The sequence below is a fragment of the Pantherophis guttatus genome, chromosome 2 (genome assembly GCF_059756535.1).
Source record: "Pantherophis guttatus breed Tessera chromosome 2, ASM5975653v1, whole genome shotgun sequence".
NCBI classification, from domain to species: Eukaryota; Metazoa; Chordata; class Lepidosauria; order Squamata; family Colubridae; genus Pantherophis; species Pantherophis guttatus.
Genome location: NC_142064.1, coordinates 264773670 through 264792357, shown reverse-complemented (window position 1 = coordinate 264792357; position 18688 = coordinate 264773670). Strand labels below are relative to the sequence as shown.

General features: G+C 42.1%; 2 protein-coding genes across 2 annotated transcripts in view; one reads left to right on the top strand and one right to left on the bottom strand.

Moving 5' to 3' along the window:
* The window catches only part of LOC148115761 (uncharacterized), a 321967-nt gene that overhangs the window by 107777 nt on the left and 195502 nt on the right, over window positions 1–18688 (bottom strand). The window lies entirely within an intron of this gene.
* Window positions 76–18263, top strand: LOC132710886 (uncharacterized). The gene is made up of 2 exons (XM_060688385.2): window positions 76–425; window positions 2136–18263. The coding sequence occupies exon 2, from the start codon at window positions 2660–2662 to the stop codon at window positions 4700–4702; it is 2043 nt and encodes a 680-aa protein (XP_060544368.2). The 5' UTR covers window positions 76–425; window positions 2136–2659; the 3' UTR covers window positions 4703–18263.

The following is an 18688-nucleotide window of genomic DNA, read 5'->3' as shown; positions in this document are numbered from 1 at the left end:
TTGGAAGCAGGAAATGGAGGGGGGGGACCTCTCCCCAAAACCCTTCCAAAGGAAACTGCAAGGCCAGGCATCAAGACTGACCCAAAGGCACCAAAACCGAAGTAGCATCACGTTTCACTTTTTCACTTGGCTCAGTTGCAAAGATCGGTTGCTAGGAATCGAAAACGACCTGCTGCAATGTAATCACAGGAAACCTCTTCCCAACGCCTTGGTGGAGATTGGAAAAGCGTGTTTTTCCACCTCCTGTCGCTAGATGGCGGACAAGCAACATCTGTGCCTAGAAAGCCATCAACACTGCATTGCTAGAAAGGCTGGGAGGAGAGGAGAAGCGCAGAGGAACTTCCTCTTCCGGATGACTGATGGGAGGAAGTTGGTGTGCAGAGCGGCTTTTCTGCTCTTCCCAGGATCGAAGCAGCAGCTGGCAGGTGAGTGGAGGGCAGCAGGTGGGAGGAGAGTCCGGGAGCAACTTGGGCTGGAAGCGGAGAAGCAACTGGGCTGAAGCCTCTCAGCTGCGGCTGCTGCAGGTTCCTTCCCTCCCCAAATGGAAGCCCACTGGTGCTGCAGGCTGGGAAACTGGGGGCTGCAATTTCTGCTGGTGGGAAGCTTGAAAAAGCCTCTTTCAAGTGGAGGTTGGTTCTTTGGGAATGGCTTCCCTCCAGAGGTTGTGGCTGCTCCGTCCCTGGAGGGTTTTGAGGGGCGATTGGGCAGCCATTTGTTCTGGACGGAATAGGGTCTCCTGCCTGAACAGGGGATGGACTAGAAGACCTCCAAGGTCCCCCCAACTCAATTCTTCTCTTGTGGACCTGATGTTTTCTGGGCAACAAGATCAGATTTATTTGCCTCTGGTCTTTTTTGGGTTGTTCTTCTTTTGTTCTACTTCCATTTCTAGCTAACAAGTATGTGTTTCCTATTGGTGCCCCCCCAGGCTCCACTGTGCTTAACCCAGCACTTTTTAAAAAATAGCTATTGAATGTTTGAACTGTTCAGGTGTATTTATTTATAAAATGTATTGGCCACCAACCTTACCGTGACATAACTGCGATTGACAGATATGGCTCAGTGAAATAAGAGACAGAGTCCAAGTGTGTGTGTGTGTGTGTGTGTGTGTGTTGATAAGCCAATGCATTTCTTCATCCTCCTAAGAAGGAAGGAACCCTCAGCGTAGTGAAAGGCAGATATTTATACATTTCTTTGCTTTCGCTTCATTACATAAGAGGCAGTTGGCACATGACAGATAAGATATAGAAATTATAAAAATAGTCAAATTTGCCTTCTGTGGTTTTGGTCATTGCACCTTCTGACTTTGGGCTGAATTTCCTTGAACGTCCACTCCTGGGAAGATTAGCAACTCTCTTGAATGCTTTACACTTGTGAATAATCTTCTGCACTGTAGAATGATGGGTTTTTAATTGTTTGGAAATGACCTTTTAAACCTTCCCAAATTGATGGGCAGCAACAATTTCTTCTCTAAGATCATTGCTGATTCTTTATTCTTTGGCATTGTGTTAACACACAAATCAGTGTCAGAGATAGATGTAATCATACTTGCTGATGATCAATTGATCAAGGGCATTTTATTAGCAGTACGTGGCTGCTACTTCCCCTCTTTATACTATGGAAGCAGTGAGAAATTTCCTAATGGTGAGAACAATTAACCAGCAGAACAGCTGGCCTTCAGAAGTTGTGGTGCTCCATCACTGGAGGCTTTTCAGAAGAGATGAGACAGCCATTTGTCTGAAATGATATAGGGTGACCTCCAAGGTCCCTTCCAATTCTGTTATTCTCTTCTGTTCTGTTGCGATGATGTTTATGATACCCTGATAAGTAAAACCACAAGAAATCAAAGCAGGTGTAGTTTCTTTTTCAATTGATTGTATTTGAAAACAACCCTTTGCATTGCTAAGAATTTGTGATTGACTGAAGTCAACAATCGAATTAGAATCATTGAATGGATATTTGAACTTGGATCTGGGTGGTCTTCCATGTGTCAATTGAATCATGATCAATGTAAGAGCTTATTGGAGCATTGTGGCATGTTTGCTTTTTCATTATAATGTAAACTTTTTTCTTCTTTTCTCATCTTCTGCAACCATTTTATGCACAATTAAAGATACACTTTTATTTGAATTTTATAGACAAAGAAGATGGCAATGAGCACTCTGGACAACTGAGGATAACAAACAACTTTGAATAGCAAAACCAGTCAGTCCAGAAATCAAAATATTTTCCATTTCCTTCAGAGTGTCCCCCAGCAGGTGAGAGAGAAATGAGAGAAAATCAAGAAGAGATTTCTAACTGGAAAAATAGAGTGTGAAATTAAAGCATACGTTACATGAAAAGTCAAGGGAGATAATTTTTCCATGCAGGAAAAGAGGGAAATATCTGGAAGTTACTGGGGAGGAAGCCACGTAGAGCAGACAGTGTTGCAGGCCTCGCTCTGGGAGGAAGAAAATCACCAGTAAATCAAAGCAGCACTAAAGGGATTATCCATATTTTTGACCACCTCAAGAATATTAGTTGTGGAAAAGCTCCATAGACGTTTCTGTTCTGGGAAAGATACAACTTGCAAATCACAGCTGATTATGCCAGAGGGGATCCAGACTGGAGAAATACTCTGAATGTGGCAAAAGCTTTGGTCAGAACAACTTCATTTACTTTCATGGAAGGACCCACACAAGAGAGAAGCCCTACAAATGTTCCCAATGTGGTAAATGCTTTAGCAAGCATGGCAACGTGGACTCACACCAGGGAGAAAATGTTTCAATGTCCTAATTGTGGGAAATGTTTCAGTCAGAATTCCAGCCTGGTTAAACACCAGAGGATTCACACAGGAGAGAAACCCTTTGAATGTCCTGATTGTGGGAAATGTTTCAGTCAGAATTCCAGCCTGGTTCAGCACCAGAGGATTCACACAGGAGTGAAACCCTTTGAATGTCCTGATTGTGGGAAAAGTTTCAGTAAGAATTCCAACCTCATTGGCCACCAGAGGAGTCACACAGGAGACAAACCCTTTGAATGTCCTGACTGTGGGAAAAGTTTCAGTTGGAATTCCAACCTCCTTGACCACCAGAGGACTCACACAGGAGAGAAACCCTTTGAATGTCCTGACTGTGGGAAAAGTTTCAGTCAGAATTCCAGCCTGGTTAAACACCAGAGGACTCACACAGGAGAGAAACCCTTTGAATGTCCTGGCTGTGGGAAAAGTTTCAGTCAGAATTCCAGCTGGGTTAGACACCAGAGGATTCACACAGGAGAGAAACCCTTTGAATGTCCTGACTGTGGGAAAAGTTTCAGTCAGAATTCCAGCCTGGTTAAACACCAGAGGATTCACACAGGAGGGAAACCCTTTGAATGTCCTGACTGTGGGAAAAGTTTCAGTCAGAATTCCAAACTCATTGGCCACCAGAAGACTCACCCAGGAGAGAAACCCTTTGAATGTCCTGATTGTGGGAAACGTTTCAGTCAGAATTCCAAACTCATTGGCCACCAGAGGACTCACACAGGAGAGAAACCCTTTGAATGTCCTGACTGTGGGAAATGTTTCAGTCATAATTTCAGTCTGGTTAAACACCAGAGGATTCACACAGGAGTGAAACCCTTTGAATGTCCTGATTGTGGGAAAAGTTTCAGTCAGAATTCCAGCCTGGTTAAACACCAGAGGATTCACACAGGAGTGAAACCCTTTGAATGTCCTGATTGTGGGAAATGTTTCAGTCGGAATTCCAGCCTGGTTAAACACCAGAGGATTCACACAGGAGTGAAACCCTTTGAATGTCCTGATTGTGGGAAATGTTTCAGTGATAATTCCAGCTTGGTTCAACACCAGAGGACTCACACAGGAGAGAAACCCTTTGAATGTCCTGACTGTGGGAAAAGTTTCAGTCAGAATTCCACCCTCATTGGCCACCAGAGGATTCACACAGGAGAGAAACCATTTGAATGTCCTGATTGTGGGAAATGTTTCAGTGATAATTCCAGCTTGGTTCAACACCAGAGGACTCACACAGGAGAGAAACCCTTTGAATGTCCTGACTGTGGGAAAAGTTTCAGTCAGAATTCCCACCTCATTGGCCACCAGAGGATTCACACAGGAGAGAAACCCTTTGAATGTCCTGACTGTGGGAAATGTTTCAGTCATAATTTCAGTCTGGTTAAACACCAGAGGATTCACACAGGAGTGAAACCCTTTGAATGTCCTGATTGTGGGAAAAGTTTCCGTCAGATTTCCAGCCTGGTTAAACACCAGAGGACTCATACAGGAGAGAAACCCTTTGAATGTCCTGATTGTGGGAAATGTTTCAGTGATAATTCCAGCTGGGTTAGACACCAGAGGACTCATACAGGAGAGAAACCATTTGAATGTCCTGATTGTAGGAAATGTTTCAGTGATAATTCCAGCCTGGTTAAACACCAGAGGACTCATACAGGAGAGAAACCATTTGAATGTCCTGATTGTGGGAAATGTTTCAGTGAATATTCTAACTTGGTTAGACACCAGAGAACTCACACAGGAGAGAAACCATATGAGTGTCCAGACTGTGGGAAAAGTTTCAGTCAGAATTCCAGCCTGGTTCAACACCAGAGGACTCACACAGGAGAGAAACCATATGAGTGTCCTGACTGTGGGAAAAGTTTCAGTCATCATTCCAGCCTGGGTAAACACCAGAGGACTCACACAGGAGGGAAACTTTCCAGACTGTAGGAAAGATCTCAGTACTAGGGTTAATATTATGAATCACATTCTTATACACAAAGGGGAGAAACCGTTTTAGTGTTCCTCTCCCTCTCTCTCTCTCTCTCACACACACACACACACACCTCACTGAGAGCAACCTGATTACTTCCTGGCAGTCAATGGGGGAGAAGAGAGGTAAAAAAAAAAAAGAGCATAAAGTAAGGGAATATTGTGGCCAAAACATGCCTCATCTAAAGCAACCAATCACTTTGAAGATTCAACATATATTAAGCATTCAAACAATCACTGTGCACAATGGATTCCAGCAAAGCATTGGCAGCTTTCTGAGCAGCCCTGACCTAAAGCAGATATACATATATACTGTTGGCCCACTACATTAGAAAGATGTAGAAACAGGCAAGCACCCTATAGAGTACAGCATGACGTTGGAATATTTTTGATAATCTCATTATTTCTCCCTGCCTACAAGGTCAGCAGGGCAACTATGCGCTCTGTGAGATACGGTCAGGGAATATAAACATTTTGACCAGTGGTGGGTTGCTACCGGTTTTCCCCAGATCAGGCAAAGTGGTAGAGCAAGAGGCATGCACAGAAGCAGCATGCGTGCGCACAAGTGAACCGTTAGTGAACAGAATTGAAACCCACTACTGATTTTGACCCACTGGTCCAGAAATTCCAGTCTGATTCTTCCCCCTGTGCCCATGCAGGCCCAGTTCAGCTTGTTGTCAATGTTTACTTACAACAAGACTTTAAGCTCTCTACAACTATTGGGGTGCAGGAGCATCTCTAGAGGTTTGCTAGTGAATGTAACTCAGTGGTCTGTATGGATAATCACTGGGGATTTTCCATGACACAGTGGAGAACACAAAGTCTACCTCCCTGCTCTTAACCCAGCACAATATCCACCCTATCCAATGCCCTCCCTATGCTCAGACTGAAGAAAATGGCCTTGGGAGCAGTGGTGGGTTGCTCCCGGTTTGGTCCAGTTCCTGCAAACCGGTAGTAAAAGCGGCGGGAGGCTCCGCCCATCTGCCCGGATGTCATGATGGACAATCTGCGTCTGCACAGAAGCTTTTGCGCATGCACAGAAGCACGTGCACGCTCCCATTGCAAACCGGTAGTAAAGGTCAATAGAACCCACCCCTGCTTGGGAGATATGCAAACTCCATTACTAAAGAGGTGAAGGGGAAACATCTCCCAAGTCCGCAGCACATGGATCCTATTCAGAAGAGACTCAGACAGACTCCTCCCTAATTTTTTTTATTTATTTATTTTTATTTATTTGATTTGTATACTGCCCTACTCCCGAAGGACTCAGGGCGGTGAACAGCCAACAATAAAATACATAAATACAGAAAATTTAAAAACCCGATAAAATCAAATTAAACTTTTTGGCCCAGACAAATTAAAATACCCCAATAATTTAAAAACAGATTAAAATTTACATATTTAAAAAGGGAAGAGATCAGGCCAAGCCCGCTTGATGGAATAAAAAGGTCTTCACAGCACGGCGGAAGGAGCGCAGATCCAGGATCCTCCGTATCTCCGGGGGGAGCTCATTCCAGATGGTAGGTGCCCCCACAGAGAAGGCTCTCCCCCTAGGGGCCGCCAGTCAACACTGTTTGGCTGACGGCACCCGGAGGAGTCCCTCTCTATGAGAGCGTACTGGCCAGTGGGAGGCTATTGGTGGTAGTAGGCGGTCCCGTAAATAACCAGGCCCTAAGCCATGGAGCAGCTAATAATTCACAGGAGTATAAGAAGGGAGGAGAAGGTACAAAGAAGATACTTTACATGTGTTTTCACCCAAAAAGAAAACATGACACAACTTATCAAAAACAGAATCATAAGTGCCAGATTAGGAATGCAAATTAAAATATGGAAAAATAAGGTAAGGGAACACCTGCTGGCTCTAGACAAATTCAAATCACTGGGTCGGGACGGACTGCAGCCAGAATTTTATTGGAACTAATAAATGTGATTTCAGAACCATTGTAACATACTGTATGTTTCAAAGTCCTTGGATCACGGGGGAACTAGAGGTAGTCCTCTACTTACAATAGTTAATTTGGTGACCGTAGTTACAATGACACTGAAAAAAGTGATTTATGATCATTTATCACACTTACGACTGTTGTAGCATCCCCCTGGTCATGTGATTTACAGTCAGATGTTTGACAACTGACATTTATGACAGTTGTAGTTTCCCGGAGTCATGTGATCCCCTTTTGTGACATGCTATCAACCAAACTCAATGGGGAAACCAGATTCACTTAACAACAGTGTAACTCATTTAACAATGGCAATGATTCATTAACAAATGTGGCAAGAAAAGTCATAAAATGGGGCAAAATTCATTTACAAGTTTTTCACTTAACAACATAAATTTTGGACTCAATTGTGGTTGTAAGTTCAGGACTACCTGTAACTGGGGACTGGAAAAGAGCTGATTTTTACCTTCAAAAAGGTAAAAAACATGCAGGAATTTACAGACAAATCAGCCTGACATTAATATCTGGTAATATCTTGGAAAACATATCCAAGCAACAAATCTGTGAACACCTAGAAGCAAACAAGTTATAACCATTAGCCAACATGGGTTGATGCAGTGGTGAAATCCTCCGTAGATTGCCACCGGTTCACTGCCTGTGCATGCGCACTGCGCGCTACACGCACACTTCGCGCAGAAAAAGAAGACTTCACAAGTTAAGTAGAGCAGTGAGGGGGGGAAACAGCTGTGCCACATGATTTAGATTCGCCGTGCGGCACAGCTGATCATTGGAAATACCAGTTTCCAGAGGAAAATACCAGAGGAACCGATAGTTTTTTTTACTACTGGTTCACCTGAACCAGTAGTTTTTATCACTACCGCTTTGCCCAAACTGGTGTGAACTGATAGCATTTCACCCCTGGGTTGATCAAAAAGAGATCATGCCATTTTTTTTTATTATTATTATTAGATACCGCCCTACTCCCGAAGGACTCAGGGCGGTGAACAGGCACAAAGTAAAATACATAAATACAAAAGTTAAAAGATATAATTAAAACCAGATTAAATAATTTAGCCCAAGACAATTAAAAATCCCAAAATTTAAAACAAATTAAAATTTTGATGTAAAAGAATTTTAAAACAGGGGAGAAAATTAGGCCAGGCCCGCTTTTTGGAATAGGAGAATCTTAAGAGCACGGCGGAAAGTGCGTAGATCTCCGTATCTCCGTATCTCTGGGAGGAGCTTGTTCCAGATAGTGGGTGCCCCCACAGAGAAGGCCCTCCCCCTGGGGGCCGCCAGTTGACATTGTTTAGCTGATGGCACCCGGAGGAGCCCCTCTCTATGAGAGCGTACCGGCCGACGGGAGACTGCTTGTGGTAGTAGGCGGTCCCGTAAATAACCAGGTCCTAAGCCATGGAGCGCTCTAAAGGTGGTAACCAGAACCTTGAAGTGCACCCGGAAGACCACAGGGAGCCAGTGCAGCTCGCGCAGGAGAGGTGTCAAACGGGAGCGCCATGTTGCTCCCATAACCACCCGCGCGGCCGCACTCTGTGCCAGTTGGAGCCTCCGGGTGCTCCTCAAGGGGAGCCCCATGTAAAGAGCGTTGCAGTAGTCCAGGCAGGAAGTGACGAGGGCATGAGTGACTGTGTGTAGGGAGTCCCGATCCAGAAAGGGACGCAACTGGCAAATTGGGCAAACCTGATGAAAAATCCTCCCGGTCACGGCCGTCAAGTGCTCTTCCAAAGACAGCCGTGAATCCAGGAGGACACCCAAGTTGTGAGCACTCTCCGTGGGGGCTAGCGATTCACCCCCAATAGTCAGCGATGGCGTCAACTGACTATATCGGGATGTCGGAAACCATAGCCACTCGGTCTTGGATGGGTTGAGCTTGAGCCTGTTCCTCCCCATCCAGATCCGCACGGCCTCCAGACACCGGGACATCACTTCAAGGGCATCGTTGGGGTGGTCCAGGGTGGAGATGTACAGCTGGGTGTCATCAGTGGACTGATGGTACTTCACCCTGAAACCATGGATGATCTCGCCCAGCGGCTTTACATAAATGTTGAACAAAAGGGGTGAGAGGACCGACCCTTGTGGCACCCCAAATATGAGGCGCCTTGAGGTCGACCTCTGCCCCCCTGCCAACACAGACTGCAACCAGTCGGAGAGAAAGGAGGAGAACCACCATAATACAGTACCCCCCACCCCTAACTCTTCCAACCGGTGCAGCATGATACCATGGTCGATGGTATCAAAAGCAGCTGAGAGGTCTAATAGGATCAGGACAGAGGAGCAGCCCCTGTCCCGAGCCCTCCAGAGATCATCAACCAACGCAACCAATGCCGTTTCCGTGCTGTACCCAGGCCTGAAGCCCGACTGGAACGGATCCAGATACGTCGTTTCATCCAGGTACTGGGGGAGATGTTGCGCAACCACACTCTCAACAACCTTCGCAACAAAGTGAATGTTGGAGACTGGATGATAGTTAGCCAACACTGCCGGGTCCAGGGAAGGCTTCTTGAGGAGAGGCCTCACCACCGCCTCTTTCAAGGTGGCGGGGAAGTCACCCTCATCCAACGAAGCATTTATAATCTCCTGAAGCCAGCCTCGCGTCACCTCCCGGGAAGCCAGCACTAACCAGGAGGGGCACGGGTCCAATAAACATGTGGTCGCGTTCAGTCCACCCAGAATCCTGTCCACATCGTCAGGGGTCACAGGATCAAACTCATCCCAGATAACATTCTCAAGACCTGCCTCAGTCAACCCCCCTGGAACTACCCAGTCGGAGTCCAGATCTTCCCGAATCTGAGTGATTTTGTCATGCAGATATTGAACAAAATCCTCGGCTCTACCCTCTAAGGGGTCCTCCCGCGCTTCCTGGTGGAGCAGGGAGTGGGTCACCCTAAACAGTGCGGCTGGGCGATTATCTGATTATGCAATAAGAGCAGGAAAATATGTACATTTTGCTGCTTTTATTGCCACTAGGTAATTCTTAATATGAGATCTTACCAGTGTCCAGTCGGATTCAGAAAGACTGGCCCTCCAACTACTCTCTAGGCGTCTTTTCTGGCGCTTCATCTCCCTCAGCTCCTCAGTGAACCAAGGAGCTAGGTGAGATCGGCGCCAGGTCAGAGGCTGCAAAGGCACGACCCGATCCAGAGCTCCAGTGGCCGCCCTATCCCAGGCGGCCACTGGGTCCCTAGTCGAGGCGTGTGCCAGAGCCTCAGGAAATGGCCCAAGCTCCATCTGGAACCTATCAGGTTCCATCAGGCGCCTGGGGCGGAACCATCTTACCGGCTCCGCCTCCCTACGATGGGGTATAGCGGTTCGAAGGCCAAGGCAAAGGAGAGAGTGATCCGACCATGACAAGGGCTCGGTGACTATATCCCCTATCTCAAGATCACTCAACCACTGTCCAGAGACAAAAATCAGGTCCAGCGTGTTTCCCCCTGAGTGGGTAGGGCCATGAATTAACTGGGTCAGGTCCATAGCTGCCATGGAAGCCATGAACTCCTGAGCCACCTCCGACGTCTCACCCACAGTGATATTTGACAAAGTGACTAAATTAGTGGACCAGAGAAATGCTGAGGACATGGTATACTTAGTTTTCAGTAAAGCATTTGATTATGTAGATCACAACCTACTTCTTGGCAAGCTAAAAAAATGTGAACTTGAACAGTGGCCCCTATCTAACAAAATGATATTCAACAAAGATAAAAATAAAGTTTTACACTTAGACAAGAAAAACCAATTGCATAGGTATAATTAAACTAGGTGAAACCTGGTTTAATTCCGGTAACTGTGAGAGGGATCTTGGAGTCCTAGTATATAGCAGGGTGGATTTGATTTAAATCAAACTGATTTAAATCACGATTTAAATCACGATTTAAATCACTAGTCAGTAAGGCTTGATTTAAATCATAGTTTTCTACATAAAGACTAATTCTTGCTGGTATAACTTTAATATGCAAGTAGATGAAAATTTTTAGAATAACAACTTTTCATATTAGTTTTTTTACCCCCAGTTTAATAAGTTAATCATTCATATTTGGACAACTTTTCTGTTGTACCTAGGAATCATTACCTTAATAATAACAATTTAAATAGATTTATTCAACTGAAACAATAACATTACAGCGTATGTTGTTTGCTTAAACAAACATCCATGTTTGTTAACTAATTTGGCTAAACAAAATATATATATATTAAGAAACTTAGACTGTCAGTCCAGCCTACACATGAAAAACTTAAATACTGTCCTCTGTAGCTCACTCGTCATCTTCATCTTCTTCTTTGTTCATAATCTGGAAAAGAAAAACAAGCTTTCCTGCTTTATCGGGTCCCAAACGATTTCTCAATTTAGAATGAATGAGTCCAAAGGAAGAGAATATTCTTTCAACGCCTGCAGAAGAAGCTACTGCTGTTAAAAGTGAAATCATTACTTGAAAGTCTCTAAATCCAAGTGCTTAAGTGACTTCCACCAGTTCACTGGTGTGACTTTCTTTAAAATATCTTCAGCAAACATATATTTCTTGAATGGTTCCCTCTTAGCTTTGAAGTTTATTATAGGTGGCATTACAGATGGATGGTTGCTGGATACCCATGTCATAGCTAACTCCTCTTCCTCAGCACTTAAATTTTGACCCTGATACTGGATATTGACAATATTTGCCAAAAAATGAGCTGGAGACAGTACTTGTCCCATTTGTTTTTTTAATGCTTGTAATTTAATTCTGGCCATGTGTATTTCTGTTTTTAAGTGTTCACTCAGTTCCTTCCAAATTTCAACAGCATCAGCAATAAAACAGCTATTTTTCTGTATTTTGTTTAAAGCTTTAGAGATGGGTTTCAGGATGCTCAGCATAAGTTCAACATTTCTCTTAAGCCCAATGTTGAGGATTTTGGCCGTGACAGTGCCATCTATTTTATCTCGATTTTCTTCACAAACTGTCATCAGAATAGGCCAGTTCTTGATATACTGCTCAAAACAGTCCACCACAGAGTTCCATCTAACATCTTGTGGGAGCGTTAGCTTGGTTCCACCCATCCTTTTCAGAGCTGCTGCAGCAAAATGATTGTTACGGAAGTATTTAGCAATTTCAACAACATTAGTCTTTATTTCTGGAACACTTAAGTCTTTGGCTAAGAGATGCAGCAAATGAGCACTGCAACCATATGTTATTAGCTTTGTATTCCCTTCCTGCTCTTCTAAATTTCTTCTCATCTTGGATACATTTGCAGCATTGTCTGTGACCAAACTGCGTACTAGACATTTGAATTTTTGTTCACACGTTATTATAGCTTTTACTGCCACTTCTTGTAAGTATTCTGCTGTGTGTGCATTTCCTGACGTATCAATTGTTTGTGCAAGGAAGACTTTCCCTTCTTCTGTTGCTACAAGCACATACAATAGGATCATTGTGGACATTACTCCACCCATCAATACTTAGGTTAACAATTCTACCCTCCAGAGCTGTTGCACATTGCTCCATTTCTCTGTCATACACTTTATCCAGCAGTTTCCCTGCAACATCTGCTCTGCTGGGTGGACTGTATCCTGGTCTCAGTGACTGAACCATATTAATGAAATGTGAGTTCTCAGTCAGACGGAAAGAAGAGTTTGTTGCATAAACAAACTGGGCATTTTTTTCATCAGTTAACTCTTTTTCTAATCTGCTAGTTTTTATCACAAACTTATCTATGGTGGTTCCAGGAGGGAAGGGTTTTTTCTTTCTTTTAGGTGATAGTGATATGTGGCTGTGGGTGTCTGATGATGATGATGCTAATGAAGCACTATCCTGGATGGATAACTCTGAAACTGTAGAACAGGAGGATGGTGATCTTGAAGGTGGATAGTTTCCAGAATCCATGAATTCCCCTAAACAAAAAAGTCAATGCTGTGTTGTTTCGATGAAGAAAGATGCGTAGGCAGGATGATGGTTCACGGGAAGGCCCCTCGGGTGGAAGGCACCTTGATCAAGGTACCTCGGTGTGAGATACCTTGGGGAAGGCACCCTGACTCCATCCAGAAGGCTTCCTTTTATTGTCATTTTACAACTTTCATGGCAAAATATTAATCAACGTTTACAGATGCTAATTGGCTAAAGAAAGCTCGTGAAGTCCACATGGATCCCTCGTGTTACCCTCATGTTATTTCCTGTGACAAACAATGCTACGTGCTGAGTTGCATATCTTGATAAAGGGTCTTTTTGCCAGACATCCTGTCTATACATTTCTGTCTTTACATCTCTGATAGGATTAGGATTATGTGCTGACTTGTTTACTCAGTGCGGTTTGCCGACAACTGAGGTCTCACCATCTCCACATATCCTCCTTTTTTATTTTATTTTTTATTGTTTAAAATTTTGCAAGCATACATAATTTAAGATTTGGAAGGCCGAATTCTTGGGCGAAATATCGCTAATAACCCAGGTAAACATTGTATGCAACAGCAACAACAAATTAAAGCAATGATGACTATTATAACGATGGATACTATTTGTCGTACCCATCCAAAATCTGGGAGCCAAGACCATAATCATTCCCATGGAGATTGTGGAATAGTGGAGCCAATTGGATTATCTGCAATCATGTTTTCCATGTGCTCAATTGTAGCTGAAATATTTGCTTTATAATCAGTAACATATATACAACAAGGTGAATGAATCAAAGCACATACACCACCCTTGGCTGTTAAAATAATATCTAAAGCATAACTAAATAGGATAATTAACATTTTCATTTTGTAGCGTTCCAGGGATCTAAAGATGTTGATTCCATCCGGTTTCATGAAAATGAATAGCATGTATTAAAAGTCCTTCCCTTGCATGTGTGGGAACATGCATGCAGATCCAACAATCAGTCTTGTTTACTAATCAAGAGACATTTTGCACATCCCATATATAGGAATTTTGATCCCAAAGACCTTGTTCTGGAATTCCATGTTGCAAAGTCATTGTAGCCACACAAGACTTTTGTGAAGACTTTTTTATTCCATCAAGCGGGCTTGGCCTAATCTCCTCCCTCTTTTAATATGTAAATTTTAATCTGTTTTTAAATTATTGGGGTGTTTTAATCTGTTTGGGCCAAAATGATTTAATTTGATTTTATCTGGTTTTAAATTTTGTGTATTTATGTATTTTATTGCTTGGCTGTTCACCGCCCTGAGTCCTTTGGGAGTAGGGCGGTATACAAATCAAATAAACTAAACTAAATAAACTAAACAAGAAGGGAAAATACACATAAGAATAATACACATTATCATGGTTACAGAATTAGCATTTAAACAAGCAAAAGCTGCTGCTAAAAAGTTCTCCGGTGTCTGCGGCATGTTCTTTTCCTGTAGCAGTTTTGTAGATTGAGCAGAAAGAGCTTTAATCTGTCCCCAGGTCACTTGATGAGCCTGGCGAGGTGCTCGGTCCCGATCCTGCTGAGGGTTCTGCAGGCTGAGTGAGAAGTTTGGGATCGGGTTCTTCAGTCCTTGGTGCCACGCCATCCTTCCACGGTATCACACACCGAGCAGGGACCCACACCGGACCTGTAGGTGTAAGAACAGCAGCATATCCCCTTCCCCATGTCAATAAGGGAACAGGTCCATGCCATTCAGTGTTAGGCAATAATCTATACATTACCTGTGGCTGGGGATGACTTATTCTACTTCCAAAATGATCATCTACTGGAGTTGATAAATTTGTGATATTAAGATGATTCAGAGTAAGCAGAACTTTATTTAACCATTCCTGTTTACCAGGGAGACCTATAGGAATTCACCCTGTTTGTTTTTGTTTTATCCAAAGCAGACTTTAATGTAAAATTCTCGTGCTCCACTTATGGCTTGTCCTGTAGAGTTAAAAATACGCCAAAAAGATGTTTAATTTGCCATGTGTCACAAAATTCATCAAAGGAGCAACTACAATATGCAAGACCATTGTCTGTTTCTAATGTAGAAGGTAGGCCCATGACAGCAAATGTTCGAATACAATGATTAATAACATGTTTAGTAGCTTCTCCTTTCTGAGAGGTAGCCCAAATAAAATGAGAAAAGGTATCAATGGTTACATGAAGATATTTCCAAGGAGCAAAAGAGGGATATCGAGTTACATCCATTTGCCAAAGTTCATTTGCTTTAAGCCCTCTTGGATTCACCCCAATGGAAGGAGATGGGGTGATTTGAGAACATTGAGGACACTGTTGTATAATTGCTCTAGCATGATCTAAAGGAATGTGAAATTGTTTTGCTAAAGCCTTGGCATTTTGATGAAACATAGAATGACTTTCCCATGGAGTAACAGATAAAACATGTTGCTTCGTTGTCTGCAACAGCATTTCCTTCTGATAACATACCTGGGAAAGACTAATGACTCCTAATATGTGCAATCTAAATTTAATTCTTTCTAATTTGCAAAACTTGCTGTAATGTCAAAAAGAGAGACAGAAGATCCTTATTCAAAGAAAGTGTAACATATGCACTAGGGAGATTAAAAATCAGTTACTGAGAGTCAGAGATCAGATTAAAAAGCTGTTGAGAAAAAATGTGGAAAGCTAAAATAACAACAGACAATTCTGAACATTGAGAGGAAACTTTCCAGAAGTCCTCTTGAAGATCTTTATAAGCAATCACTCCTCTCATTCCTCCCCCATCAGAAAAGCAATGAGCTTGTGATCAATAGATTGAATAGAAAATGAGGAAATCATTAAACCTAGGATCTGTAGACAGATGATGTGAAATACAACCTACATAGTCAATTAAAACACTAAAGAAATAAATTATTCTGAAAATAAAATTGAAAGTCAGATTTTAAGATAGAAAGAACAATATCTATTAAGTCAGTTCCATTTCTTCGACAGGCTCAAGTACGCCCCAAGGTTATAATTTCAGCAGTAGCTTAAATAAAAATTGTTAGAATGAAAAAGAAGCCTTTCCCTTTAAAGAATGCTAGGAGGCAGAGCTTTCCCTTCTTGAATTTAAAACTCCCGGCTGGGAGGTCAGCTGCTTGAGAATAGAATCAGTTTCTTGTTTATAGGAAGACAAGCAAGAAATAAATGCAAACACAGTGTTTCCAGGCTAGCCTGTTTAAACTGTAAAAGTAACCCTTTTTTATATCCTAAAACGTCTTTTGATTTTCTATGTGACCCTTTAAAGTCTTTTGAAATTCTTAATAATTGTTTTATAGTCTACACTCTGTTTTTCCTAGCCCTTTGTAATTGTTCATTCCCTATAATTATTCAGCTTGCTATTTCTGTGTTTTTCTCCTTTCCTCATGTGTTAAAAATTCTAGTTACTTTAACTTGATTTCATTTCCTTCTTGGGTGCGTGCTTTTCTTTCCTGTGTCCCAAATCTGCTTTAAATGTTGCTGGCCCCTGTAATTTTTTCTTTCCTTTGTTGTATAAAATAAGGTAGCTTCATCTTCTTAATGGCCCATTGAAAAAGGTGGGGGCTGAAACTCTGCCTAAGTTTCTTCTTTTCTCATATCTTTCAACAAGGGTAAAACATTTTTAATTTTTGATGGTAATGAGGCAAATAAAACCATTCAATACAATATACTTTTTGCTGTTCTAAGATTCCCAATATTTTTATTAGGAGGAAATATGAAGAAATAACTGACAATCTCTATGAGAGATTCAATCCATAAACTAAATACTCAAGATGTTATTAATTTTCTCAACTGTAGCACATACTACAGATGTAACTATAATTAAATATCCTGGCTTTTTTCTTTTAGTCAATAATTCAAATAATGAATTAAGTAAATGCGTAGGTAACAAAAATATGAGCCAATCCAATTAATAGTACCCAGCAATTGTTTCAAGTTTACTAAAGAAATAACTTTTGGTAACTTTAAATGAGGAAAAGCCAGAGTAGAAAAAAAACTGCAACAGTTTAAATCCTAAATACAGATAAGAAACTTGCAGCTGTATTTATTCTAGACAATTTACAATCCAATCACATAAATCATTTTATATTTCAGAAAGCCAATTAAGTTATATTTTTAAGCTCCAATTAAAATATCATCCATACGATGATATACCAAATAAAATTTTGCAATAGATCAAGGTAAGATAAGACCCACTAAAACCAGAGCCTCCAAAGTAAATTTAAATTCCACAGACTCCTGAGTGATTAAATCAAGCCAAGCATTATCTGCTGTGACTCTGGAACTGCAGATAAAAGACTGGAGGCGGAGACATGACTATAGGAAAAACACTCTTTTTAGCTCTGTCCCAAACAACATGCTCTATTGAAGTCAAAATCATTAGAAAAACTTGCTTCCAATCTTCAGGAAACAAAATATATTCATGGTTTATTCCTTCCACCAAGCCAGTATTATAGGTGAAACACAAACCTGTCTCTGTGATTCTTTTCCTTAGCTCTCTCAAAACTTTATATGACAAAGATTGAGCTTGTCTCTGGGGATTAACCTTCTGTATGACAAGAAAAGCTTGGAGACTCTCTGTTATTTCTACCCCAGTGAGAGTTCCTTTTTGTTGCTCTTCCTGAAACCCTGCTCTGACAGCTGAAAAAATCTCCTGTAAAAAAGAAACCAATAAGGGAGCTGTCGGCGAACTAATTTCTACTGGCTGCAATGTAGTTGTAGCCGGCAAAGTCAGCTGAAAATAAGGCGGAGGGGGAGCAGACCCCTGATCAGAAGACAGAGAGAGAGATGGAGATGGTGCCTTGAGTTTATGAGTCCCCATAACCTCTACTTCTTCCTTACATTTTTGCCACAGCAATAAATGCTTTATTTCTGCTCGTGGCGATGAGTCTAACTCACTTAACTTAATTCCTGCCATTCCATTACTTTTAAGTATTTTTCTCAATTCTTGTGCATGAAACTTCTGCTGAACTGAGGTTTCCCTTCCCATACTCACGAAATATTGGGAGCGAAGTTCGCAGAGGTGCACCTGGGCTCGTCCGGCCGAGTAAGCATAGAAAGAATCACGTCGGGGTCACCAGATGTTGTTTTGATGAAGAAAGACGCGTAGGCAGGATGATGGTTCACGGGAAGGCCCCTCGGGTGGAAGGCACCTTGATCAAGGTACCTCGGTGTGAGATACCTTGGGGAAGGCACCCTGACTCCACCCAGAAGGCTTCCTTTTATTGTCATTTTACAACTATCATGGCAAAACATTAATCAACATTTACAGATGCTAATTGGCTAAAGAAAGCTCGTGAAGTCCACATGGATCCCTCGTGTTACCCTCATGTTATTTCCTGTGACAAACAATGCTACGTGCTGAGTTGCATATCTTGATAAAGGGTCTTTTTGCCAGACATCCTGTCTATACATTTCTGTCTTTACATCTCTGATAGGATTAGGATTATGTGCTGACTTGTTTACTCAGTGCGGTTTGCCGACAACTGAGGTCACACCATCTCCACAATGCTGTTATTTTATTGTTTATACAATTTCTGCTTATTGTACACAGCACTGCCCCAAAAGGAATATTTGCTTTTCTTCATAACTGTACCAAATCACAGTAACATGCAGTAATAATAAGAAATATAATTTTGCTCAAACATGACAGTTCAAGGCAGTCTTTAGAAATATGATTCAATAAAAATGTTTACCAACCTGAAGATCCTGCCTGTTCAAATGTGTTTCTTTGATCATCTTCATCACAACACTTCTCATGATGTTGCCTCATTCGGGCCACCAGGCCTTGCATTTCTTTGTTGCAGTGTTTGCAGTTTGCAGGCATGCCTGCCTTACCGATAGGTAAAGGAAGTTCATTAAAGTATTGCCAAACTGGGTCTCTTTTACGGCCTGCTGCCATTATAGGTTTTTTTCCTCCAAGGAAAGAATGTGATAAACCTCAGGTCATACACACAAAAAGATCCAAAGACTTGTCTGTCTGTGGCTGTGCAGTATTGTCCTCAGAAAGTTTCACTTTCATTTTGTACTGTTTGTCTGCTTGCCCCTTCCTCCTCACACTTAGTTTCATTTTCTTCTTGTGCAGATCTATTCCACTCCAAACAATCAGAAAAATATTGTTTCTATTCTA

Coding starts and splice junctions, on each gene's coding strand:
- LOC132710886 (XM_060688385.2), top strand. CDS start 2,660: ATGGAAGGACCCACACAAGAGAGAAGCCCTACAAATGTTCCCAATGTG.